The 27829-nt window shown below is 39.5% G+C and overlaps 1 protein-coding gene across 2 annotated transcripts; it reads left to right on the top strand.

Annotated features, from left to right (window-relative positions):
* The first annotated feature begins 49 nt into the window (after nt 1–49).
* On the top strand, nt 50–27829 carry TUBGCP4 (tubulin gamma complex component 4). Of its 2 annotated transcripts, none has more exons than XM_063448958.1 (18): nt 50–231; nt 2355–2483; nt 2970–3092; nt 3710–3763; nt 5027–5083; nt 6132–6211; nt 6940–7141; nt 7389–7554; nt 9064–9188; nt 10417–10467; nt 13130–13235; nt 16195–16302; nt 17052–17190; nt 21772–21949; nt 23481–23615; nt 23694–23810; nt 23887–24026; nt 26919–27829. In XM_063448958.1, the coding sequence occupies exons 1-18, from the start codon at nt 154–156 to the stop codon at nt 26929–26931; spliced, it is 2001 nt and encodes a 666-aa protein (XP_063305028.1). In that variant the 5' UTR covers nt 50–153; the 3' UTR covers nt 26932–27829. The 2 variants fall into 2 exon arrangements, with proteins under 2 accessions (XP_063305028.1, XP_063305026.1); XM_063448956.1 differs by having other exon boundaries at nt 16195–16311.

Here is a 27829-nt window from a genome sequence, read left to right as displayed (position 1 = left end):
CACTGCACGTCGGGAAATGTAAGGCAGTCGCGCAATGCGTGTCGGGAGATGTAGTTCACTGAGGACCAAAACACCGGACTGGCGGGCTCTGGCGGCGGCAGGCACAGGGCAATCTCCGGTAATACACCGTGTGGGCTCTGTCCCGGCCTGGCAATGATCCATGAGCTGCTGTTGGCACTGAGCGGGTACCCGGGCAGCATCTTCACCTGGAACAAGCGCACAGGCCTCCAGGTAATACTATATATATATATAACATTACACTACACAGTGTATATATATAATACAGCAATACAGTATATAGAGAATACAGTAAGACAGAAGATATATAAGACAGGATATATGTAATACAGTATATAGATAATACAGGATATATATATATAACAGTATATAGATAATACAGTGTGTGTGTGTGTATATATATATATATATATATATATATATATATATATAACAGTATATAGATAATACAGTAATACAGTGTGTGTGTGTATATATATATAATTATTATATTACAGTATTTAGGAGTCTGGCAGCTGTCAGACAGCCTAGGCTTCATACAAACATTATAGCACAGCACCTAGGGACTGTTACATTTATTCTCTAATTATAATCATGAGTAGCACGTTCCTTTCAGAATGTATAGTCAATATACTTAAAGGAACATGCTCATAATTATTAGTTTTTGCCTAGATGTGTTTCTTAATCTGCTTTAAATTCTGCCACCCCTTATTTATTTATTTTTTGTTTATTTAAATGACCAGTATCTTTATATTTATTCCTTCACAAGGATGCCATGATTGGATGTTTGTCTAATCAGATGCTTCTCACAGAGAAGCATTGATAACAAATGGTGCATCGAAATGCCGCCATGCTTCATTTTTAAAGCTTTTTTTTTTTTTTTTATATAGGGCATTGAACTAGTGCTTCTCATACAAAAGAATTGGCTGCTTTGCATGCTTACACTGGTTTGAATCAATGCTTTCCTTTGGGGTCTTTTTGATGCTGGATGTCCTCATGTACAGCGTGAGGACGTCCAGCATCAGTTAGGCAACCAAGTCACCTAAGGACCTGGAAGCCCCTCTAGCGGCTGTCTGGTAGACAGCCACTAGAGGTGGAATTAACCCTGCAAGGTAATTATTACAGTTTATCATAACTGCAATACTTACAATTGCAGGGTTAAGGGGACAAGGGCACTGCACCCAGACCACTTCAATGAGCTGAACTGGCCTGGGTGCCAATAGTGTCCCTTTAACTTAGTGTGTTTGTTTCTAGTGCTTGAAGAAAAAAAAAACATGCTCACTCTAGTAGTTCAGGCTACATAATTGTTTAATTAGTGTCATTATTTAGGGAATTATTTTAAACAATTGGCTGGTGAGAAATGTAAGGCTATTAAGAGAATTTCCTCCAGGCACAGCAGACATTGCTTGTCAAGCTTTCAGTAATTTGGGATCTGCAGTAGCAAAACATGGAAAACGTCCCTACACTAGCTCATGATGAAATGATACAGTGACACTGGTGCAGAACAATCTGGTCCTCCGGTGCTGATGTGTGAGACAAATGTCTCAGCTATGTCACTCCCCAGCCAAATATTTACATGGCTTATTCACTAAAGAGAGAATACAAAGGGAATTTCAAACTTAAGGTCAAAATGCTCTAACTCTGTTATGCTTCCAGTTCAACTACTCTGGCCTTAAATGACCACTATAGGCACCAAGACCACTTCAGCTCAATGAAGTGGTCTGGGTGCCAGGTCCATCTAGGGTTAACCCTGCCTGCTGTAAACATAGCAGTTTCAGAGAAACTACTATTTTTACATATGGGTTAATCCAGCCTCTAGTGGCTGTCTCATTGACAGCCGCTAGAGGTGCTTCCGCGCTTCTCACTGATTTTCACAGTGAGAAGACGCCAGCGTCCATTGGAAAGCATTGAGAATGCTTTCCTATGGACTGACTGAATGCAGCCGCGCGCGCATTCAGCCTATGACGTCCAAAGGAGGAGGAGAGTCCCCAGCGCCGAGGGAGCCCGGCGCTTGATAAAGATAAGTGTTTAACCCCATCCTCCAACTTCAGCCCGGCGGGAGGGGGACCCTGAGGGTGGGGGCACCCTCAGGGCACTATATGCTAGGAAAACGAGTTTGTTTTCCTGGCACTATAGTGGTCCTTTAAATTTGATATTCACTTCGAATAACCTTGTCAGTCTCATTGATTTTTCATTCACCGTTTTCTCCCTAATCATGCCTTTCCTCAAACATGATTATACCTCTTTGCTCCTTTTTCTGTTCCCCAGTCTTTCATATTCCTCCTGGCTCCTCCCACCTATCTCTAGTCATGCATTGGGTATCTTTTGTATTGCAGGTATCACAGGATCTGCCATTTCTCCATCCTGGTGAAACCAGTGTTCTTAATCGTCTCTGCAAGCTTGGCACTGACTACATCCGATTCACAGAATTTATAGAGCAGTACACAGGCCACGTTCAACAACCGGTAAATTTACTGTTTAAATATTTTTCAGAAAGAAAGGATTTCTAGTCAGTATAACCAACCTGAAACCATACCTGACTTACAGCATTTATCCAGTTTCACTATTTTGACTTAAATTTCAATCCCACTTTAAATTCCTAACAATTCTCTGTATATTCTATGATAGCTACCAAAGAGCATTGTCACGTGTAACATGCCAATCTAAAAGAAGAGCAAAAATGAAGTCTGCAGGAATACAAAACAAAAGCTCTTGAAATGGTTTGGTCTATACTCTTCTAGCATTTATCTGCTACTGTAGAATGTGATTGTTACAATGCTAGTCTTTATTACACAATTAAACATGTTCAATGGGCTCCCCTTTATAGCCATCAGACTTGCATTGACGTAAGAAAAAAAATAATTTGATGACAGACTTTGCTTTCCATAGTGAGTGAATGGTTGTTGAAAGCCTTATGAAATATTTATAGGTTTTTTGTTCTTTTCTATCAGGATCATCATCCTTCTCAACAAGGACAGATTGGGCTTCATGGTATTTATCTAAGAGCATTTTGCAGAGGCCTTGATTCAATACTTCAACCATATAGACAAGCTTTACTAGACTTGGAACAAGAAGTAAGACACATACCATCATTTGACATGGGATAATGTGGTAGCAGGATTTTATTTTTTTTCTGTAGAAATTTTGGGAACTTTATTTATTGAAATTGCTCATTTAACCATTGCTGTACAATGACATTCTGTTTTTATGTCCAATAACTCGTAAGTAACAACAATATCTGTTTATAACACTTAAAGCATAAAACAAGCTTTGTTCATTCTACATCACAAAGATCAATTCAATGAAACGTAAAAAAATAAACAAATTTGCAAATTCTGTAGAAACTTTTTTTTTTTTTTTTTTAAATAACCTTTCACTGTAGAAATGAATATCGTGTCCACACCAAACCTATAAACCACAAGATCTTGTTAAGATCTTGTAAACTGCATTCTGGGCCAGTGCCCCATACCCAGAAATGTGCATTTAAAAATATATATATTTTTTGTAGTTTTTAATACATTTTACCTCTTTTGCTAAGTTGATTTAAAAAACAAAACAAAACACCATGTCCTAAAATAATAAGAAAACAGAAAAAACCCAACAACTAAAATGTATAGTTGGCCTATACATGCATTCACTTTAAAACTCTGAACTCATCAATTTCTATTTGATTTATTTTTTTTGGTTCCAGTTCTTGGCTGACCCACATCTTTCAATTTCACATGTCAACTATTCCTTGGACCAGGTATGTGCTTTTTTTTTTTCCATATGGCTAACTACTTTATTTAAAAATAATAGAAATGTATACTGATCAGCCACAAAATTTAAAACCACTGACAGGTGAAGTGAATAACATTGATTATATTGTTATAATGACACCTGTCAAGGGAGTGGGATATATTAGGCAGCAAGTGAACAGTCAATTCTTGAATTTCATGTGTTGGAAGAAGGAAAAATAGGCACGTGGAAAGATCTGACTTTGACAAGGCTAAAATAGTGATCGGCTAGACGATTGGGTCAGAGGATCTCCAAAACAGCAAGTCTTGTGGGGTGTTTTCAGTATACAGTGGTTACTACCTGCCAAAAGTAATGCAGGGAAGGACAATCTTTGAACAGACGTCACGGCCATGGGCGTCCAAGGCTTATTGATGCACATGGTTCGATCACACAGAAGAGCTACTGTAGCTCAGATTGCTGAAAATAGTAATGCTGGTTACGATAGGAAGGTGTCAGAACAGACTGTGCATTTCAGTTTGCTGCGTATGAGGTTGCATTTACACAGAACGATCAGAGTGCCCTTGATGTCCCTTGTCCACCAATGAAAGTGCCTTCAATAGGGACATGAGCATCATAACTGAACCATAGAGCAATGGAAGAAGGTTGCCTGGTCTAAAGAATCACTTTTTATCTTGGATTAGGTGGACAGCCGGGTGCGTGTGCATACCTGGGGAAGAGATAGCAGCAGGATGCACTATGGGAAGAAGGCAAGCAGATGTAGTGTTATGTTCTGCTGGAAACCTTGGTTCCTGGCATTCATGTGGATGCTTCTTTGACACGTACCCTGGTGGCAGTGTCCTCTTTCAGCAGGTTAATGCACTCTGCAACAATAAAATGAATTGTTTGGGGAACATGACAAAGAATTCAAGGTGTTGCCTTGGCCTCCACATTTTCCAGATTTCAATCCTATTGAGCATGTGTGGGATGTGCTGGAAGAACAAATCTGGTCCATGGAGGCCTCGATGCATCAATGCTGTTTTGACCGTACGAGAGGCACCCATACAATATTAGTCAGGTGGTTTTAATGTTGTAGCTGAACAGTGTACCTCTAGTTCCTTACTTAGTTGCAGTTGAATATGTTATTTGTGAAACGTTATATGAGAATGCGGTTTACATAGTTTTTAAAATCTAAATCTCCATGACATCCATGTGTGTTCTTACTTTTACTCCAGTCAAGATGTCTGAAATTGTGTGTGTGTGTGTGTGTGTGCTTTTTTTTTCTTTTTCCCAGTTTCATCTCCTCTTTCCATCGTTGATGGTTGTGGTGGAGCAGATCAAGAGCCAAAAGGTATTGTTTATTTGTATACCTCATATAACAAAGCACCATTGTATAATCATATTTTTTATTTTTTTTATTAAAGCATTAGGCCTATGTAGAGCGAACAGAGGATTGTAAATGATTTCTTCACAGATAATCCTTTTCTCTTGTGCTTTATTCTAAGGAGACATTTGATCTATTAACAAGAAATTGCTCGTTTTTATTTCTGTGATGCTTGCAGGGGAGAGCTGTTATTTCACTACTCGGAGTTATAGTACTGCATGTAACGAATAGAAATAGTACTCCAAAGTAGCCACAAATACGTCAGGCACTTGTGCTGAAGCCTAGCACCTATCAATATATATAGCACCACATGCGTTGATTATATATTTGTTTATTCCACTCCATATAAAACCTGTAGTGTACAGTCACATAGTCCCTGTACTGCCCCTTTTTAAAATCCATGTTTTGCTATTTTTACAGTCGCTGGCAGTTATACTGCCTTCAGATGCTTCCTAACATTTTATGTATGTGAACCTTGATTTCATGATGTTACTTGAAAAGATGAGTCAACAAATGCGTGTTTTTTACTTAAATGTCAAATTTATTTGGAAAGAAATATTGACTAGAATGTCATGTCCTGCCATTCACCGTAAAATAGCAAGTCAGATTTATTGTTGCTGTTTTTTTTTGTTTTTTTTTGTTTTTCTTGTATTATGTCATCAGTTTTGTTGTACATTGTGAACCTATTCTCATTAACATAAAGTGAGGAAGATTGTCAGCATGTATCTTATAATTGTTTTTTAAAATTAAATATATAAAAAATTGTGTAAAATATCTGTATAGCTTTTTCAAGCTTCACTTTCAGTTTTGTTCCGACTGACTGATATAGTGATGTGTGCGTCCTTTTACAGACTTTATGTATTGGTTCGACTTCACTCGACAAGTGCATTCTAGTAATGACTGTGTGATGTTCTTTATGGTTCAATTTTTGCCACATCTAACTGCTCAATAAATATATATATATATAATTTACTTTAAAAAAATAAAAATTGCATAAGACCTGATTTATTTGCAGATTCATGGCTGTCAGATGTTGGAAACAGTTTACAAGCACAGCTGTGGAGGTCTGCCGCCCGTCCGTGATGCCCTCGAAAAGTACATTTTCTGTTTTTCTTTTATACAAATCTGATGCCAGTAATGTATGTCAATAAACATGTTTGGAGTGATCATAACTCTTGTGGTCAGTAACAACTTTCACCACCAGCCAGCAATATGTGTTGGGTTAGGGGAATATGGGAAGTTTGATAATCAAAAAACAAGTGGTGGGCCACCAATGCTCTGAATACGTTTAAAGGGACACTCCAGACCCCCAAAGCATGCTGAAAAGCTTTATGTGTAGTGTGCCCTTTTTTTTTCATTTTGAAAATTTACACTTTTACAAATTAACCTGGTAATCCCCCTTGGCTTTCAATCAGACATGTCCTGATACTTCCTGGTTTGGTTACTTAGTGGAGTTAAACTCAAGAGGCAATAATTGGCCAGAGAACCTGCTTTGCAAAGACTTTTCATTGAGCTGCATTTTGAAGTTTGTAATTGGATAGTCACAGAAAGTCTGGGTGGGGCTAGAAGGGGAGGGTTTGCAAAGGCAGCAGACAAGATAACTCCCACTTTTACAAGTTGTTTTTAGATATAACACCAATGAGAAAATGCATGTTTTCATTTGGGGTATAACTGTTAAACAGTGATTAAAATGTGTGTGTGTGTGTGTGTGTATATATATATATATATATATATATACATATATATTGTGTTTTGTGAAGTGTCCCTTTAATATGAATGTCCATATTTGCTGTGTATATGTGTGGTTTTTGTTTCTCTTTCAGAATTCTAGCAGTGTGTCATGGAGTGATGTACAAACAGTTGTCAGCCTGGATGCTTCATGGTCTTCTCTTGGACCAATATGAAGAGTTCTTTGTTAGACAGGGATCCGCATCTGGCAGCTCAACTGCCCAAGCTGATGAAGAAGAGGAGGACTTGGGTATTGGGGGACTGACAGGAAAACAACTACGAGAGTTGCAGGACCTGGTGAGATTAGAGATGACTTGGCGCACATTTTCTGAATATATCAAGGTTGTCCTAATTAAAACATCTCTTCTGCTGTTAAAGAATTTACATATCCTAATAGGTTGTCACACAATGACACAACACATTCGATCAATGCCAAGACTAATCAACTTATAGAGCAACGCTGGTGGAGATGCTTGTTTACGTAACAAATATTGAGATGTTTTTGAAATTATTATTTTCCTACCTATTTATTCATGTTTGACAGCGCCTAATTGAGGAGGAGAACATGCTGGCACCCTCTCTCAAACAGTTTTCTTTGCGAGTGGAAATGCTGCCTTCCTACATTCCTGTAAGAGTCGCTGAGAAGATCTTGTTTGTGGGAGAATCTGTACAGATGTTTGAAAACCAAAATGTTAATATATCCAGAACAGGTAGGAGACATTTCTCAGTCTTTTTACTGCGCTGTCATAGAAACATAGAATGTGACGGCAGATAAGAACCATTCGGCCCATCTAGTCTGCCCAATTTTCAAAATACTTTCATTAGTCCCTGGCCTTATCTTATAGTTAGGATAGCCTTATGCCTATCCCACGCATGCTTAAACTCCTTTACTGCGTTAACCTCTACCACTTCAGCTGGAAGGCTATTCCACGCATCCACTACCCTCTCAGTAAAGTAATGCTTCCTGATATTATTTTTAAACCTTTGTCCCTCTAATTTAAGACTATGTCCTCTTGTTGTGGTAGTTTTTCTTCTATTTAAATATAGTCTCCTCCTTTACTGTGTTGATTCCCTTTATGTATTTAAATGTTTCTATCATATCCCCCCTGTCTCGTCTTTCCTCCAAGCTATACATGTTAAGATCCTTTAACCTTTCCTGGTAAGTTTTATCCTGCAATCCATGAACCAGTTTAGTACCCCTTCTCTGAACTCTCTCTAAGGTATCAATATCCTTCTGGAGATACGGTCTCCAGTACTGCGTACAATACTCCAAGTGAGGTCTCAACAGTGTTCTGTACAATGGCATAAGCACTTCCCTCTTTCTACTGCTAATACCTCTCCCTATACAACCCAGTATTCTGCTAGCATTTCCTGCTGCTCTATTACATTGTCTGCCTACCTTTAAGTCATCAGAAATAATCACCCCTAAATCCCTTTCCTCAGATGTTGAGGTTAGGACTCTATCAAATATTCTGTACTCTGCCCTTGGGTTTTTACGTCCAAGATGCATTATCTTGCACTTATCCACATTAAATGTCAGTTGCCACAACTCTGACCATTTTTCTAGTTTACCTAAATCATTTGCCATTTGGCTTATCCCTCCTGGAACATCAACCCTGTTACATATCTTAGTATCATCAGCAAAAAGACATACCTTACCATCAAGACCTTCTGCAATATCACTAATAAAAATATTAAAGAGAATGGGTCCAAGTACATATTCTAACACTATGTTGGCAGTCTATATGTTAAATAGACTGCATTGTAAATGGTAAATGTTTTGCCCTTCGAAACATTGCATGTTTTCCTGGCCTTGTAGTGTGAGTACAGATGAATTGGCTGGTGGTGGTGGTCATTCTGCAAGTAATCTGTGCACATGTTAACTCATAGTCCAAAAGTGTAGCAAATGTTAAAATGTGGACAACCAAGAATGTTCAATTGTATTACATTACCTATTTAGCATTAATCTGTAATTTTTGTTTTTGATTTATTTCACAAATCAGTCCTCAAGACCCAACAACAGTCAAAGTTTTGTCAGTATCTCCATTGGAATACAACCAGGAAATACATAAATAATATATTGTTGGTGGGCCATGAGGACTGGCTTGGGAACCACTGGTGTAGAGTACTGAAAAAAACATTGCATTAAAAAAAAAAAAAAGGTTTATTAGAAAACCTGATTCATCAGCATGTTTTAGTTGTTTATTTGTCCCCAACAGGTTCAATCTTAAAAAATCAGGAAGACACATTTGCTGCAGAACTGCATAGGCTGAAACAACAACCACTATTCAGTTTGGTAGATTTTGAATCTGTTCTTGATAGGATCAGAAGCACAGTTGCCGAGGTAATGATTTTAACAATTATATAATTTTTTTTTTTTACCTTAAACAATTATAACTCTTAATGGGTTACTCCAACCCATTTGAGGAGGAGGGGGGACCTTTTCTATGTAAAATTCCTTATTGGGCACTATGGAAAAGGTCCGCCCCAGCCTCGATATTCAACAAGAGCTAAAATTTGTATTTATTTATTTATTTTAACTTACCTGAAATCCAGTGCTGGGCGAAACTCCCAGCACTGACCTCTATGCCCCCTCCAACCACATAAGGGCCTCTCACGGTCCAATCATAGGCTTCTTGTAGAAAAGGCCTGGGAATGGATACATTTGCTGACTCAGAGCACATGCCCGTGCTCCAGGCCGGCAAGACGAGAGGTGGAAGGAAGTTCCTATAGGGAGGAAGGTTGGAAGGGGAGAACTAGCTTCCCCTCTGCCTGCAAGGGTAAAATGTTTCACGTCTGTTGGTAGCATGCCGTGCGCTCTGGCAAATTTATTTTATACACAGAATTGACATTGGCAGCCTGGAAAAGAGTTCTGGCTGCCAATGTCACGTGTGCTGTGGGTGCAACCAGACTCCAGCACACATTTGAAAATAATGCTGTATGTACAGTGTTTCAAGCTGAAACCGTGCACATACATACTCCTACCACCATTCAAATTACTAAAGTGGTCATGGTGGCTGGAATAACCCTTTAACACACAATTAGTTTTTTCCAGCTAAATCCTAGTTGCATGAACAATCAATAGCTAGTGTTAAGTGTAATGTCTGGCTGTAGATGGAGTGCATTGATAGGAAACGACCTACAGAAAATATTTTCCCAAATTTTAATGGATCCAATTCAGCAAACTGTGTCTGAAGCCAGCAAAAGTCTTTGTTGTGTTCCTTCAGAGTGCGAGCTTACGCTGTTGGGACCAATAAAAACAGCCAGGAACAGCTTTGTTCAGTGTTCACAACTTGATGTTGCCATAAAAATTTGAATGAATGATGAGGATGTAAAATTCCTTATTTCTCTGATAGCAGAGAAAGGTCAGTTATTGTGCTAAACTGTTCAGTCAGTATGAAACAAAACTTGTAGAGATGACAATAATATTTTATAACATGTACACTTATATATTTGAATATTGAACTGGGATTGATAGCACCCTCATGTACTTCTTTTAAAGTGTAATATATGGATTCACCTTTTGTCAGCATGTTTTATTTTCAAATTTGTATTTGTGTTATTGTTTTTAGCACTTGTGGAAGCTTATGGTTGAAGAATCAGACCTTCTAGGACAGTTAAAGGTAAGAAATGGCTCTGTAAGGATTTAATTAATATTGAAAATGTTAAAACTAAACAGTGGGCTAGGACAAAATAACTGAGGTAGCATTGGCAGGTGTCTGTAGGAAAGTGGAATTAACCACCAATGTTTAAATTGATAGCTGGTTAAAGCAGTGGTAATATCACTGCCTTGGAACTTGGATTCCCGATCAGTAAGTGTTCTAGAATAAGACACCTCATGATGTATATCTGCCTACCTCACATCCTCATAGATTGTGTGCTGATTTGAGCAGAGCCTTCTTCATAGCCTCTTTCTATGAATGTTAACGGCATATGGTGGCACAGTAAGGCAATAAAGTATTTGCTGAATTGTGTGTTAACCTGATGTACAGGCTTTATCACAAATTATGGGGCATATTGGTTCCCCTATACTTTTCTGAAAGCAGGATTTACCTGGTGCTCTTCTTCCTTGTGGACCTATTTCCTTTCATTTTACTTTTTTAAGGTTATTTGATGCTTATTAGTATATATAAACATGTAGTTATCTATCTGTTTCATCTTTGGAAATAATTCATTTTTCCCACAACAGGTTATTCATTTAAGGGTGACTGTAGGCACTATAGCCTTTTCATTCCATTGAATTGGTTATAGTGCCTAGAGTACCCTGGCATTGTCTCTCCATTCATTTTCAAGCAGTTTAACGGGAAATAAAGGTCCCTGATCCCTACTGGAGGTATGGCTAAAGCAGAGAATTAAACACTACCTTCTAGCCATACCAATTCAACAATGGGTACTGTGATAGGCTGGTAGTGGTCAGGTTAAATGCTCTCACTCACAGCCACCTTACTACTCTGGCAAATGCGTCCTCACTAGCTTAGGCAGCATGGGAGGAATGGGCTGCTGGCGACTATTGTTTAGCATTAAAACCTTTAACACTTCAATGAGTTGTGGAGAATTGAAAAGGACATTGCAAGTTTAAAATTGCTGAGCTGAATCATAAGTGATTTTTTAAATATTTTTCCCTGTCTGGATAATTTGGCCTAGGATCTTTTATTCCCTTTCCAAGATTAATAATAAGATTTTAGGCTTTTTGTCCTCTAGTTTGTAATACCGTTTTCACCTACATTGTTTCTAAATCCCATAGTTCCTAACTTTGCTTCCACTCAAACCTCTCTCAAAAGGTGGTAGTGCAATACGCAATATATGGAATTCTCCGTAACCATTTGTTTTTTCACTGGGTCTGAAATCAATTATTCAACTCTAAAATTGGTTTAAAGGCCCAATCTTAACTTGTAACTTGAGCTTGGAGACCAGTTAATAAATTATAATGTAACACAGAGCAGATTAAATCTGCAAAACACCTACATTAGACTCATCCCAGTGTTAAGTGGGTCACTAATGAAGGCAAATCTATTGCAGACATCAAATTACTGTGACCATATGCTTGGGGACTGAAAGGTTTAATGCGCTTGCATCAATCATTGGGAACACTGAATTAACACAGTGACCCAGTGTTGGGCATTAACCCAAGGGTTACAATCCACTGTTTAAATGTGCCTTGACAGGAATACAAACTCCTTATGTTATTTATTTCAAGTGACACTCCAGACATAGATATTTCGATAGAAATTTATACTTTTCTAAATTAACCTTGTTACATCCCGCTGACTTTTAAGTAGGTGACTGGTCCTGTTACTTCCTGGTTTGATTGGCTCAGTGGCGCTAACCTTAAGAGGCAGGCAATAGCTCAGAAAACCTGACTTGCAAATACTTCTCATTGAGTTGCATTGGGAAGTCTGTGATTGGCCAGCCCAGGAAGTCTAGGCGGAGTTAGAAGGGGCGAGTTTGCAAGGCAGCAGACAAGAGAACTGCATGTTTTGCAAGAGGATTTTAGATGTACACCCAATCCGAAAATGCATAAAAATTAATACAAACTTTCATTTGGGAAATAAATGCTAAACAGTGACTTTTTTTATTATTGTTTTTGTATTTTGTTAGTGGAGTGTCCCTTTAAGTTTCTAGCAGGGAGGGATACATTATCTAATTTACTGTGTAAATCATGCAGATCATATATTTTTTTCCTGTTTGAAGGAAATGAGTGCAGTGGATTTGTACTTGTTTAGCAGCACCTGCCCAATCCACAATCTGTTATAAGAAGAGTGAGGTGGTCAAAACAATCATACATTGTTGTAATATGTATCTTTAATTAGAGTGGAGTAGCTTTAAATCGATTTGTTTATTTAAATAAATCTTCAGTGTTCCCTGTTGAGGGAAGAAATATGAAGTGTATTTATGACATCTTTAATCCTTTTTAATGTTTAAAATTAGTAGCAGGTATGTATGTTGAAATGTTCCTTTCCTAAACTATTTTCAAATTGACATTGATACGTTACCAAGAAATTACAGTGACAGCATAAAAAACGGTCGATGCTACTACACTCACCACTTAAATATTATTGAACAATAATCTAAATCTCCATTGTCTCAAAATACATTTTCAACGAGTGTTTAAGTTGTATATATAATTGTTTTGATGCTTGATTCAAAGATGGTGCCGCAGTTTAGTTCAAACAGTGCTTAGTTATGTGTTGTGGGTTTTGTTTTTTGTGTGTTTAGTTTTTTTCCCATTACTCATCTGTTCTAAGTGGCGTTCCAGAGATAACGCTCATGTATTTATTATTGTAGATTATTAAGGATTTCTATCTTCTGGGAAGAGGGGAGTTGTTCCAAGCCTTTATTGATACTGCTCAGCACATGCTGAAAACTCCTCCCACTGCAGTAACAGAACACGGTGAGTCATTGAACACCATAGGACATCATTCAAGTATATTGCTCAGTATCAAAAATATAACAACTTGTCTGATTGCTACACAGCTGAGCTTTTTTTAACATTAAGTGTGCTCTGCCATGTTCCTCCAGTAGTGTGCGGTCGATTTGACTGCCAATCTTTCTTGTTGGGAGGCATTTATTATTAGTTGTACTCACAAAAGTAGAAAATACACAGGTTCAACAGGATCAGATCTTCAAATAACATTTTTTTAGAAACATTAACACAAAAAACAAACAGCATTTTGTCGTTGAGGCTTAATCATGTGTATATATACATGATTAAAGGGACACTATAGGTACCCAGACCACTTCATCTCTTTGAAATGGTTTGGGTGCACTGACCCTCTAAGGACATTGTAACACATTGCAATTTTAGAGAAACTGCAATAATTACCTTGCAGGACTAAGACTGCCTCAAGTGACTCTATCAGACAGCCACTAGAGGCACTTCCGGGAATTCTAACGGACTCTGAGTCCCTTAAACGTTGCTCAAGGTTCTCATGCTTTGCACAAGGATATCCAGTGTTCGTCAATGCTTTTCTATGGGGAGGGTCTAATACGCAATATCCCCCCATCGAAGGAGGCAGAGTGCCAACCCAGTGCCGAGGGACGTGCTGGAATCTGGTAAGTGACTACATTTAAAAAAAACCTTTATCTGCTACGGGGCGGGGCCGCGAGGGAAGAGGGGGACCAAAGGGCACTATAGTGTTAAAAATACAGATTTGTATTCATAACACTATAGAATCCCGCTAAGGCCTGATGCCAAAACGTATATTTTTTGTGTTCCTGTTTCGAAAAAAAATCTTGTTTGACGTTCTCATCCTTTCGAACCTGTAGAATTTCTACTTTTGATTATCTATTTGGAGACTGGTGTCCTTCATACTACGGTGTACCAGGTTGAACTTGGGTTCACTATTTCCTATCCCTTGAGTGCCACACCACATTACTACTTGAAGAATTGTGCACACATATAGAAGCAATACGTGCTTGATTTTTTTTTATTTATAATGAAATTGATTATCTATGTTCTTTTTTATTTTTATTTTTGCATTGGTGCATGGGTAGTACAAACGAGCTTGTATCGCCACAACAGCGCGTACATGCTAGAATAGTAAAACAATGAAAACAGTATCATGGCATGCAATGGCGGCACCATTTTTTTTGTTAATAATTACAGGAAACATACGTCTAAGGTTCAAGCTTGAGTTAGTTAGGTAATGTCGAGATAGAAATAAGACATAACGATTAACAGCAACTTAGTAACAGTATGAGGAGTTTGTCTTGTAGTGTGCCTACGCGTAGATTAGAGTGTCTCAGGCTGAGCATACGTGAGCATACGTGAGCCGGCATGAAGCCTAGGTAGTTTGTGAGCTGCCGTTATCCCCAGCACCCCCACCCCCAGTTAACTACCCCTGGCGTGGACTTAATCGGCTGTCTTGGTGTAGGGTACAGGAGTAGTACGTGTAGTGTCTTTTGTTAGGCCCTCCGTCTGGTCAGCTATTGTGTGTGTCTCTACTTGTCCCCTATGCAAGCCGGTACCTTGGACCGGACTTCATCCATTGCTAAGCTAAGCTCAGGGAAGGGTATGGCTGGGTTCCCCCAAAATGGTAGGACCAGGTGTTACATACTGTGTCAGCTGGGTTAAACTGGTAAAATACACGGTGGTTACCACAATGAGTCCATTAAAGCATGACACAGTCCAGTTAGATCTGCAGTCCCATAGAAGTGAGCAGCCAGGCCTTCAGGGTCATCGATTAAATAGTAAGGGGTGGTCTGCCTTTGCCGTTCGGTCCGCCAGGTGTGTGTGGTGGAGGTTTCAGAGCTCCAGCCTCCATATCAGCCTATCCCTCTGCTGGGCATCTTGGGTGTGAGCCCCTGGTAGTCTTGGCGAGTGGGTAGGGGTCGTCTGCGATGTTTGGCTCCACCCTGGCTCCAGGCCTTGTTCATGGTCAGCATCCTTGGGCCACTGACTCGGTTTCTGCTTGAGGCCGGGTCTCTCCCTTTGTGGGCGTCTCGGAGGGGCCTGTTGGTCATCTGCCGCCTGCGGCCCTCCGGCGTGGTGGCCGAATCCGCGGAGGGGGTTCCCTCACGACCTTTGGCCTGGACGGGCTTTTGGTGCAGGTAACAGGCGCTTGGCGTTTCGCTTCGCCCGGGGTGGGGCCTTGTCGCTTCCTGTGACCCCTGGTCTCTGCTGCATCTGTGCGGGGTATTTGAGAGGCCCTCTGCTCCAGCTTTTCCCAGAAGCGCCGGAATATGGCGTCCAGGCGCTCGGATAGAGGCCGAGAGGATAGCTGTCTGCAAGCACCGTCATCCGACGCCATCTTGCCATCGAGGTGGTCCAGTAGTGCAGGCGGGTATGGTGGTTCAAGTGCCGGCTCGGTGCGGACCGGGATAACCCCCGCCGGTCCATAGGGGGGGGAACGTGGGCCTGTGATGAGGTAAGTAGAGTAGGTAGGCGTCGGGAGAGCGGCACCTGGCGTGAGTGTAGGCCTCATAGTGCCGCTGGCCGATTTCGAGTGGCATCGTTGCCGAGGTCGCGATTTGCTTTACCGTTTGACAGCCCCTGGGTGACCAGTTTCAGAGCCTTTGTGTGGATATCGTAGCTTGGATCACCGGTAATTGCAGGAGCACTTGCTGCCTGCGTCCACTCCGCTTGGCGGTCACGCCGCGCCCCCCTATGTTCTTTTGTCTATATTTAAACTGTTGTAGTTTGCTCAGGTGCAGGGTCTTCTGTTCCTTTTGTACTGGTATGTGTTCATTTTGTCTGTATTACCTCTATTGTACAGTGCTGTGCAATATGCTATAAATATAAAATAATAATATCATGTTTTTGGGAGTGTGTGAAAGAAAGAACCAATTGTGTTGAGATTTTATACAATTTTAAGTAATTGTGCTCTTTGCGTTTTTTTTTTTTGTATCAGATGTAAATGTAGCATTCCAGTTATCAGCACATAAAGTTCTACTTGATGATGACACCCTCCTTCCCTTGCTCCATTTGACCATTGATTACCATGGAAAAGAACACAAAGGTATATCAGGTAAATAAGTTAAACCCAGAGTTCATGAGACAAAGTAAGGACTTTTTACAAAGGAAAAAGTGGCACTTCTGCCATTTCCAATCAGCTGTTCTTTGCAATGGTTGATGGGAACATACATATTTTTGCATGATGCGCAATGTATACCTAGGACATCTTATTTTGTATAGTATCTCCCATCATCCTCTGTTTTGTACTCCTGTACGTGATCGGTGTAACTCCTGGCAGATGAAGCTGCCAGGAGCTGAAGAGACATGAAGAACATAGAGGTGTCCATGAGGGAAGGTAAGTGTGTCTCTTGAACTATATTCCCACCTGTGGTGCCACCATAGAAGTGGATATCTTACCTTGAGAGTTCTTTGCAAAGAACATTGATCCTAAAATGCTAGCTAAAAGGGTTCATATATCATACTACACTATCTATGGTGGAGAAATCTTCATACTACTTTGCTATTGAATAACACCAAATCATTCAAAGGTATGTGAGCAAAATCTTTATAATTCACATTTGTACATCTTATTATATTCTATGTGAAACAATAAGGAAAATGTGTACAGGAGTGTATCAATTTTTCAATTTATTATATTTTTTTCTTCAGAAAAAGCTTGCATTTTATTCTGTTGACAATTTATGTTGGGCTTTGGTACTTGAATCAATATCACTCCACTGATTTATGGACATAGGGGAATTTACAAAATCCTTTTGTGTTCCTGTTTATAATTTTTTTTTTCTTTTCTCGCAGATCCATCCCAGCCGCGTGAAGTTCCTCCACGTGATACATCTCCTAGAGAAGCTCCTACCTCTGGCTGGGCTGCTCTGGGATTATCGTATAAAGTACAGTGGCCATTGCACATTCTTTTTACACCAGCGGTTCTGGAAAAGTGAGTATTATGTCCCATTAAACTGAAAAGAGAGCTTACATATAAGTGATCAGCAGATTCAAATGTACATGTACAGAAAATGTAATAATAAAATAATTTTAAAAAAGGGGGGGGGCGGGGCCTGACCATCATGGCCGCCGGACGTGTTTGCCGTGAGCTCCCTACAACTGCCGCAGATTACTGCACTACTAAGCGGGATGCCAACCCCAAAACTCACCCAGCCGGGTACCGAACCGACTCTAATGACGGGGGAGAGCTCCGACCCGAGCAGAGAGACAAACGCGCCGGACCACGGCCTGACGCAGCACTGGCGGCCTGCACACCAGGCGAGTCTAACGGAGGGTGGAAACGGCCGTTCCTGCAACCGGGGACCGCGGGTTATGCATGAACCACTCGTTCCCCCCCCCGGACCGGTGGGGGTAATCCATACACCGGTCCATACAATCCATACAGCATGCAAGGCAACCTCACAAACATACTACCGCACAGACAGCCCGAGCAAGGCCCACTAGGCACACCTAAGATGGCCGCCAGCCGGGAAAAACTACAGTCACAAGCAAGCCAGGGGACCCAGGAGTGGCTGATCACTTTTAATGCCAGATTTGAGGCACTGTGCCAGGACTTTTGGGAGCGACTTGACCACAGACCTCAGGTGACACTGACCCCTAATATCTCAAGGCCCAAAGATGCCCTTAAAGCGACTAATTTACCGCCCCATTCAGAGCTCACCCTAAAGCAGGGCACACCCCTATCTGCACCTCTTGCTACACGGGGGAAGGGAAATGCTGGACTCTATGCTGGCTCTTCTTCCAAGCCGGGGACCCAAGTGGTGGTAACTCCCCACAGCCATCCATACACCCCAGGGGAGGTCTGTAACACGACAGACCCGGGGGCCCACGATCCTGGTGAAGGGATCAATGGAACACAGGCACGGGTGCCCGCACAGGCCTTGGGCCGAAGATGCAAGGAGCATGGACCACGCAGACCCTCAAGCCGACGGCAGGACAGTGCACCTACCCTTCTCAGACAGCTCGCCTGGAGGGATGAAGAGAGAACAGGGGTGCCGTGGCATAGCCTGAATGCGGACACGCAGGGACTACCACTCCAAGGAGTTGGCTGAAAGCCGCGCTCACACAAAGAAAGGCTGCACCAAATGCTGAAACCCAGTGGCGGCCGCGACTGCAACCCACTTCTCACGCCTTAATATGTTCATGGATGCTGCTAGACTGACTGATTCTCACTCGTTTTTCTTATTCTAGCCGCCTACCAGAACCTGCTTCAATGGATGCATGCATTGGTAAATACCTGATAAGGCTACCAGCGTGCTTGCAAAAACGTAATCTCATGATAAGAAATGTTTCACTCTTAATTGCGTGTATGCCCAGTGGCCACACAGCTCACTAGAGTAAAGCTGTTATCTAGCCAGTGCCTCGCACTACATAGAATCAGATATGCCTTAATATTATAGAGCTTGCCTATTAATCTTGTTGACATGCTACCACATACCAAGCGAGGTCATTATCTTATGTTACTTGCCTTATGCCTGCATCTATTTTAACTCCTATGTTGCTTTCAACTGTGAGCTTACTGTTTACTCATGTGTTCCCAAATGTCTGACTTTATTAACTTAGCGAGGTACTAATCGGACCTTATGATCCATAGCTTGTTTTTTCCAACTACAGTTTACAGACACAAAATTTTATAATCGTTCTTTATTTACCGTTAAACTGTACTATACCTGTTTTGATAATCAACATAACAAAATAGTGGCATCACTGAACAAGGAAGTGTACCTATCAGATGCAAATGTTGTATTAACCCCATTTTGTGAACAAACCGTACTCTAACCTTTTCTCTTCTGTATCCCATCACTTATGCCACAATAAAACAAAGATTAACAAAAAAAAATTTTTTTTAAAAAGGAAACAAAACAACCCTGTTATTCCAGCATTAAGATGGTGTGTTCTCAAACTGAGCTCGGTACTCTTCATCCAAAGATGATATCTGTATTCTCTTTCAGTTTGAGGCTTATAGATAAATTTGACAAATAACTAGAAGAAATTCCACTTGTGATGATGGGTCCAAGAAAAAGGGACCACCTTACTAGTGGAAAAACACCTTAGTGGACACTCCAGGGGTGTCCTGGGGCTTAACCCCTATGAGTAAAGAGAAATAGATAAATGTATGTACTCAAAAAGCTGGAGGAATCCAGACTAGCTGAGTACAATCCTGGAGAGAAACCAAATAGATAAATGAAAATAAATAAATTAATCAATCAATTGATAGATATGAAATGAGTGTAGTCTGATTTAGATAAGTAGATTAACCAAAATATAGTGATAACAAGCCTTAATGGCTCACCTCCATGTGGATCCTATGATACCTTGAATCCTATTCACTCGAAAAATTACCGCTGGATACTGACTTTAATAAGCAATTAGCATGGTCAAGTCCAGTGGTTTAGAGTGTGAACAATAGGTAACTGTCAGGTAGCTGACATAGGTATCTGGAAAAGGTCACTAAAAGGTCTATAACATTGGTGAACACTGAATGGCTATTGGTTGATGCCAGTATTAAAACAGCCTGACGAAGGTGCATCTAAGTTAGCACCGAAACGCGCGTCGGGCTCTTTGGGCTCTTTTTTCACGTACACATCTTTCTCACTTAAGCTATCTATCACTATGTGCAGGCAACCAACATTCTAAGTATGGTTCTGCACATAGAGGCACTCTAACTAATTTTTTCACCTCCTTTCCTGCTGGGTCACTATTTTTATTAGAGTCTATAGAGGAGGTTCCTCTGGGTGATATGGGGGAATTCTGGTTAACATGTCGAACTCATCTCTTCTAGCTATTACCACTATCTACAGGTTAGCACTACAGTGATATAGCAATAATAGTAGGTGAAGTTGCATGCTACCCCCAACACTGATTTTGAGCTTTTTTGGATTTAACCAGTTAATCACAGTCGGAATACCATAGGCTGTTTTAATACTGGCATCAACCAATAGCCATTCAGTGTTCACCAATGTTATAGACCTTTTAGTGACCTTTTCCAGATACCTATGTCAGCTACCTGACAGTTACCTATTGTTCACACTCTAAACCACTGGACTTGACCATGCTAATTGCTTATTAAAGTCAGTATCCAGCGGTAATTTTTCGAGTGAATAGGATTCAAGGTATCATAGGATCCACATGGAGGTGAGCCATTAAGGCTTGTTATCACTATATTTTGGTTAATCTACTTATCTAAATCAGACTACACTCATTTCATATCTATCAATTGATTGATTAATTTATTTATTTTCATTTATCTATTTGGTTTCTCTCCAGGATTGTACTCAGCTAGTCTGGATTCCTCCAGCTTTTTGAGTACATACATTTATCTATTTCTCTTATAGATAAATTTGGATGTTAATTTTATCTTTTATATTCTTGTGTCAACAGTTTTTTTTTTTTATTTATTTGTAATTATTTTTTTAACTATATTTAAATGTGCTTTTAAAGGCACACTACAGGCACCCAGACAACTTCATCTCAATATAGCTCCCCTCCCAGTTTAACCCTGCAAGTGAAAACAATATTTTATAGCAGAGTTTAAAGGCTTCTGGTTGCTGTTACTCAGCCACTAGAAGCACTTCCTCCGAAAAAACTCTATTTCAATTTATTGAGCTCAGCCAAATAGGTTGGATGGCAGTGCAGTGAGGTGGCATGAGGCATCACAGGTGTTGCGGGGGAGAAAAGATGGGGAACCTATTAAAATAATTAACAGGTTAAGGAGGACACAGTGTCCCCCCCCAAGCCCTCACCTATTAGCATTAGGGGCCCTAAATGACAATGGGTGGGGGTTGGGGTTTGTTTGCTTATTACAAAGAGGGAGCTACCAGCTCACTGCTCCCTCCTTGTAATATGTAATATGTAAAAAGAGAAGCAGCAGTGATCTGCACGGAGCCCTCCCCCTGTAAAGATTTTTTTTTTGCGATCAACTGCCTGCTCACTGTTTATTAGACATGCCCCTAGTCACAGCATAGTGGGAAGGGGCAGAAGGGAGATTTATAACCTCCCTTATTTACTAATACTTAGTATTTTTTACTTCGTGATAGTAAAGTTGGCTGAAAAGTATTTCAGCTTTTTTCTAGATAGCTTCCTAATACTTGTGGGTATTCAGTCAATTTGCCAGCGCCCTAGTCTAAATGATAGGACAATCGTGACTGGCGGAGTAGGGTGAGGATTGTGGGAAAATTTATCTGACACAGGAAATGGAGCTGACTTAAGCTCCTCCTTGTTTAAGAGAATGTCAGGCGTAAAAAAAAAAGATCTAGTTTTCTTTAAAACATAAGATAAAGAAAAGAACAGATTCTGAAAGAGGAAGCATTTGGGGAAAGGTAAGTTCAGCATGACCGTGCCACTTTAAGTCCACTGGAGCAACTGTCAAAGGGTGTCCATACACAGTTAGGACTCTGGGTGACCATAACAAACCATATGTCATTGTTTTGTTTTTTGTTTTTTTTAAACATTGTTTGTCAAATAATGATGGCTAGTTTTCTTTTAGTTCAGTTTGTTTTATATCCTGTGTTAGGTACAATGTCGTTTTCAAATACCTGGTGAGTGTACGCAGAGTTCAGTCTGAGCTCCAGCACTGCTGGGCTCTTCAGATGCAGAGAAAACATTTGGAATCAAAACGAACAGATGCTATAAAATGTCGGCTACGGAACCACATGGCATTTTTAGTGGACAATCTCCAGTATTACTTACAGGTAAGAAATATTACCTGTCTGTGAAATAATGGTCTGATGTAAACCTGCTGTTATGAGAATGTATGTTCTTTTATATTCCAATAATAAAACAAATTTACAAATAAAATCTGTGCAGACTCTGATAAAACCACCCCTTCAGACAAAGAATTTCACATCCTTATTGTTCTTACTGTAAAAATTACTCTTTCCTTTTCCTTAGGCTAAATCTCCTTTCTTCCAGTCTAAATGCGTGACCGTTTGTCATATGTGTAGTCCTGTTTAGGAATAGATTTCCAGACAATGGCTTGTATTATCCCAGAATAGCGCTGTATAATGCTACCATATGCCGTTTTTCTTCATAACTAAAATGTTCCAATCCTTTTATTATTTTTTCGTAGCCTGCCTCTGCATTTTTTTCTAGTGCCATAAAAAAAATGCAGATGCCAAAAATTGAATATTGAAGGTGTGGTCTTGTCCTTGATTTATAAAGAGGCAAAATTATATTTCCATCCCAAGATGTAATGCCCCTTTTTATGTATTACAATACCTTACTGGTCTTATGGCTGATTGACATTGCACGTTTTTGCCTAGAGGTCTATGAATCATTTTTGAATATAGGAACCACATCTGCCTTCCTCCAATCCTCCGGTACAATTCCTGAAAGAAAATAATCCTGAAAGATTAAGAGGTTCATTTATTTCCACTCTAAGCTCCTTAAGTACTCATGGGTGAATATCATGAGGCCATTGGGCTTTGTTTACTTTGACTTTCTTTAGTTGTTAATTTTCCGTCTCTCGTATTACAGACCAAAAATATAGCATGCTGACATAAACTGTAATTCCACTAGATGTCTGCATCGCAAAACATTACCAGTGGGGATCTAAGACCATTTTTCAGTAACAGAATGCATGCACGGTTTGTTTTCTTCACATAATATTGAGGCTCTTTATAAATAAGAGGTAACATAAGGATTGCAGAAACTGAAAGGGAAAAAAAATTGATTATCAAGAAACTAAGTTTTAGAAATGCATATTAATGAAAGTAGGTTAAGAGAAGTTCATCTCGATTTTTTTTTTTATTTACTATTTATTTTTTTCACTCAAAATAGAAGCATTTATAATTCCTTTAAGTGTCTTGTAGTGTGATTTTGCTATTATATTTGCTTATTATATTCATATGTACATGACTGTCATGATCTAGAGGTATTTGCCTAACTATTTCATATGGAAGTTAACTGAATTGTACAATCTTAAATTATTAAAGCAATATAAATTTGACGTGACCGTCAGGATTAGTGAGCTATGCAGTAGATATGCCAGGACAACAAAGGAACCTTAACATTTTAAAATGTTTTTGTTTGTTTTTTGCTAAAAAAAAAAAAGTAGGTTGTGTTTTAAAGACCTCTTTACTAAAAGTGACAGGTACTTTTTAAAGGTAGGTGTACTGCTTTGGTGCTTTGACCTGGTCCTACTGGTGTATTGTCAATCTTTGTGTGTTATAGCAGACATCACGTAAGCTTGCATTAACTTACAGTGTTATATGATCTTGTTAGGTGGATGTCTTGGAATCACAATTCTCTCAGTTGTTGCAGCAGATAAATTCTACACGTGATTTTGAGAGCATTCGTCTGGCCCATGATCATTTCCTCAGCAATCTTCTAGCCCAGTCCTTCATTTTACTCAAACCTGTAAGTGGAATCAGTGAGCTTTTAAACAAGAATATCATGACCTTGGACACACATCTGAACCACCTATCTCTCCTGCAGGTCTTCCACTGTCTCAATGAAATCCTAGATTTATGTCACAGCTTCTGCTCGTTGGTGAGCCAAAATCTTGGTCCGTTAGATGAACGTGGAGCTGGCCAGTTAGATATACTTGTAAAAGTAAGTGCATTTCCCTGTGACTTGCTGTTATTCAGAGAGCTTGTTTTGGAGAAATTTGAACTATGCTCTCTTTTAGGGATTTAGTTGCCAGTCCTCTCTGCTGTTCAGGATTCTTTCCAGTGTCCGAAACCATCAGATCAATCCTGATCTGGCGCAGCTGCTTCTTCGATTAGACTACAATAAATACTATACCCAAGCTGGAGGAACATTGGGAAGGTAGGAGTGTTGTTTTTAACATACCACACATTATGTTTAGGTAAAAAAAATTGGAGCCCCTAATGAGAGATGTGGGTAGTATTGTGGCACAAATTAACCCCTTAAGGACCAAACTTCTGGAATAAAAGGAAATCATGACATGTCACACACGTCATGTGTCCTTAAGGGGTTAATGTGGCAAAATTGACCTGAAAGAGGCCCCACCTTCGAAAAGTAAAATATAATAAGTGGTGGAAAGGATAGGCTAAAATTACTTCTGTATTTGTGTTGTAAGGGTTTTGGAGTAAGACCGGTATTTGGACTTGAGCCCCCTCCCATTTCATATGATTTTAACTGTATTATGTATTATGCAAGTGTCATTATTTTAGATACCAAAAGAATGAATTTCACCTTAGTCGGGCATTTACAGTTATGAGAAAAAGAAAGTACACTCTTTGAATTCTATGGTTTTACACATTAGGATATAGCAACAATCATCTGTTCCTTAGCAGGTCTTAAAATTACGTAAATACAACCTCAGATGTTGGTTACCTGTTACTATAGGAATAAAAGTTCCATAAATATTCTGCTGGCCAAGGCATTTGTTTAGTTTTGTAAAATTGGTGGGCCTTCGTAATCTGCTGTTATGCATCACAATGTGGCAGCTGTTAATTTTATATGCCCTTTGAGATTGCGATCTACCTGCTATATATAATACATAGTGTGTTTTTAGTTGTAGTATTATGTAGTTAATTGATACTTTCATAAACATGGTCCTGCTAAATGTCTATTTAGAATTAGCACAAATTAAACAGCCTGCAGTGGTTGATTGTGATGTATAATTTACATATGAGTGGTATGCTAAAATGGGCAATGTTTCTTCCATTAATAAGCATATTCAGTCTGGTGCAGTTGTAATCTCAGCTGTTTATCGGTCGTGGCCTTCAAATTTTAATATGCATGAGTAAGGCCATGCACAGCTCAGAACTCATTTGTTGTTAGAATGCTCCAATTTCAATGTGTACATTGTGGCTCTGACTGTCACCTTCACTAATTTTGGAGCAATAACAACTATAACACTGAAGAATGATCCTTGTGCATATAGTTCTCTTTACAGTAAGATTTATTTACATTGCTACAGTCTATGAAAGAAATATTGGAGGATATCAGTCAGTCCCGATAGCTTTGATCTTCCCCATCATTACCCAGTAAAGTTATTTTACTGACTCCTATGGAAACATCTAAACATGTTGAATTTTATTGCATGATTTGCTCATGTTTGTTAGCGCTATTAAGGCCAGGATTTGTACAAATGCACTACATGTGATTCCACATGGGTAGTTGACTCCTAACATGTTCCCTAAATTTCATATTACATAATTGTTTTTGGAATATGGGTTAGGAATTAAATGACACTCCGGGCAGCAACACAACTTTTGATGCTACTCTCCTTAATTAGCAAAGTCTAAGAAAGCTTGCCTCTCTTTCCATGAAAAGACTTCATTATCAGTGTATGTACACAGTTTCACTACTGCCAGCACTGAGTGATCTAATGCACATGGCTTTGTAGTATAGAAGGACAGGACACCTAGATAGACCAGGGTAGTGATATCCTGATTGTCTGCAGCCAGGTTGTGAATTAAAAACTGCTCTCAATGCTGTTGCCTCAGACTGCTTGCTATCATTTGATAAGGAAATCTTTCTGGTAGGAATAGGCATGGCTAAGGAGGCAGGCTTATGGTGGAGAATTTGCAAAACATTTTTAAACAGTTGAGCATACAAAAAAAAATATACAGCATATGAGCCTAAAACTTATTAAAGTTGTATTGGTGCTGAAGTGACCCTTTAAGAATCTATCCTCTTCTTTCTAGGGATCATAAATATAAATTGCTTTCTGCTGTTTGGGCCTCCCTCTGTAGTGCCTAACCCCCTCAAAGAGTTTTTAGTAAATCTGGACAAGATCCAATAGGTAACAATGAACGCTCACCATTTTGACTTCAGGTTACCATCCAATTTTTCAAGTTCTCATCAGCTGAACTTTGCTTCGGCATCTAAACCTCTTCTGGTATGGTTGATCTAGAGATTAAAACTGGCACATATTGTGGAGCCTACATTTTGCTCACAGTTTTCTGCAAAAAAAAAGTATGACTCCTTACTATTACCCTGATCTGCAGTGGTTTTCTTGGCAGGATCTGTTTCTTCAGCTTATTCTCTCCAGGTGTAGGTGTTTTCCATGTTTATTATGCTGTAGAGCATACCACATATTCCTTATGTAAATTGTAGGAATATGTCCCTATGCTACAGATTACTCCAGGAATAGTAATAACTGATTAATGCACAACCTGCAAATTGTGCAAGCTTTCACATACTATTTAAAAACATATTTGCATGTTTTGATGCACTTCATAGCATCTTACAAAATGAGTGACTAATTGCTGGGGTTTTCTTTGCAATGTTCTTTTGCTATGCTAAAATAAAGCAATTGTAGATAAAAGTTGTATTGCCGTTGGCAGTAAGCTTCTAGGATGGTTAATTCCATTCCACTAGACCAGTGGTGGGCAGAAAGTAGGTTCCCATTAATACCATTAGAATTGTATTTTTCTCTATTCTGTCACCATGTCAGGAAAACACAAAATACGCTTACAAGATGCATTTTCTATATAGCATTTTAAGTACATTTCCATTTGGGTGCCTCAACGGCCCTGTTTCGCTTTCTGGATGTCACGTCACTCCTGTCTTCATTTATACAGTTCTGCCCTTCCCATAGGCTTCTGTATCCCACTATGTACTATTGCAATACAGAAATACATTAAACTTGTACGCATACATTTTCAGTTGGAGAAAGGAGTTTAATCTTCAAATAACATGTCTGGACTATTTTCAGTTTTTCCAACTAAGAATATTTTCTTTCAGCTTTGGTTTATGAATAGAAAGTCTTGACATGTCACCAAGGAAGACCTGTGTGAAAACGACTGACATCTGACCACGAGGAAAAAATAAATAAATGTCAAACTAGAGGCTTGTCTCCATCTATGAATCCTTGAAGGAGGTACAGATATCTGAAGAAACCTCAAGTGTTACCAAATTAGAGTCTATTTTATTGCAACAAAGATGGGACAAAAACTGAAAATTTGACTTTTACAATACATAGCAGCTGTATAGTAAACATTAACTGTGTTGGGTTAGTCTTTATCTGAGAGTAACACATAAACAAGGTATAACTTAACATGGCCAGAGAGAAGTATGTTGGACAGAAAATTTCTCATAGTTACTTAGTTTAAAGGAACACTTCTAGCACCATAACCATTAGAGTGCCTTGTAGTGGTATGGTGCCAGGAGAGCCTTGGTGTCCACCCATTGTAAGTAGTCAAACTGTTTTAAGACTTCTTACCTAGAGTCCTCAGGGTTCTGCTCCCTGCCTCCACTATTTCCAACACAGAACTAGGAGGTCTCGACTTGTTATTCCAGAACTGCATGGCTCAACTTAGAAATAAAGGAAGCTCCTGCTTAGGAGTTTCTGGCTTTCCATAAATAAATTAAAATAAAAAAGCAGATCCCAGGTAAGTGGAACTGTTCTAAAATGGCTTGACTTCTTACAATAAGGGGGTGCCAGGCATCATAATCACTAGTGCACTTTGGTGATTATGGTGCTTTGAGCTTTCCTTTAATTACAAGAAAAGATAGTAAGTTTATTTTTCCACCCATCAGGTTTAAACAAATTAAAAACATTTAATTGTTTAAGAAAACCGTTCCAAGTATGTCTTGTTTGCCAAGTCTTTCAATCTAAGCACCAACAAATAACTAGTTTATGAACCTTGTCATAA

The sequence above is a fragment of the Pelobates fuscus genome, chromosome 3 (genome assembly GCF_036172605.1).
Source record: "Pelobates fuscus isolate aPelFus1 chromosome 3, aPelFus1.pri, whole genome shotgun sequence".
NCBI classification, from domain to species: Eukaryota; Metazoa; Chordata; class Amphibia; order Anura; family Pelobatidae; genus Pelobates; species Pelobates fuscus.
This window is presented reverse-complemented; position numbering and strand designations above follow the sequence as displayed.

Coding starts and splice junctions, on each gene's coding strand:
- TUBGCP4 (XM_063448956.1), top strand. CDS start 154: ATGATCCATGAGCTGCTGTTGGCACTGAGCGGGTACCCGGGCAGCATC. Junction 3,764..5,026: donor TCAACTATTCCTTGGACCAG/GTATGTGCTTTT, acceptor TCTTTTTCCCAG/TTTCATCTCCTCTTTCCATC. Junction 10,468..13,129: donor ACCTTCTAGGACAGTTAAAG/GTAAGAAATGGC, acceptor TTATTATTGTAG/ATTATTAAGGATTTCTATCT.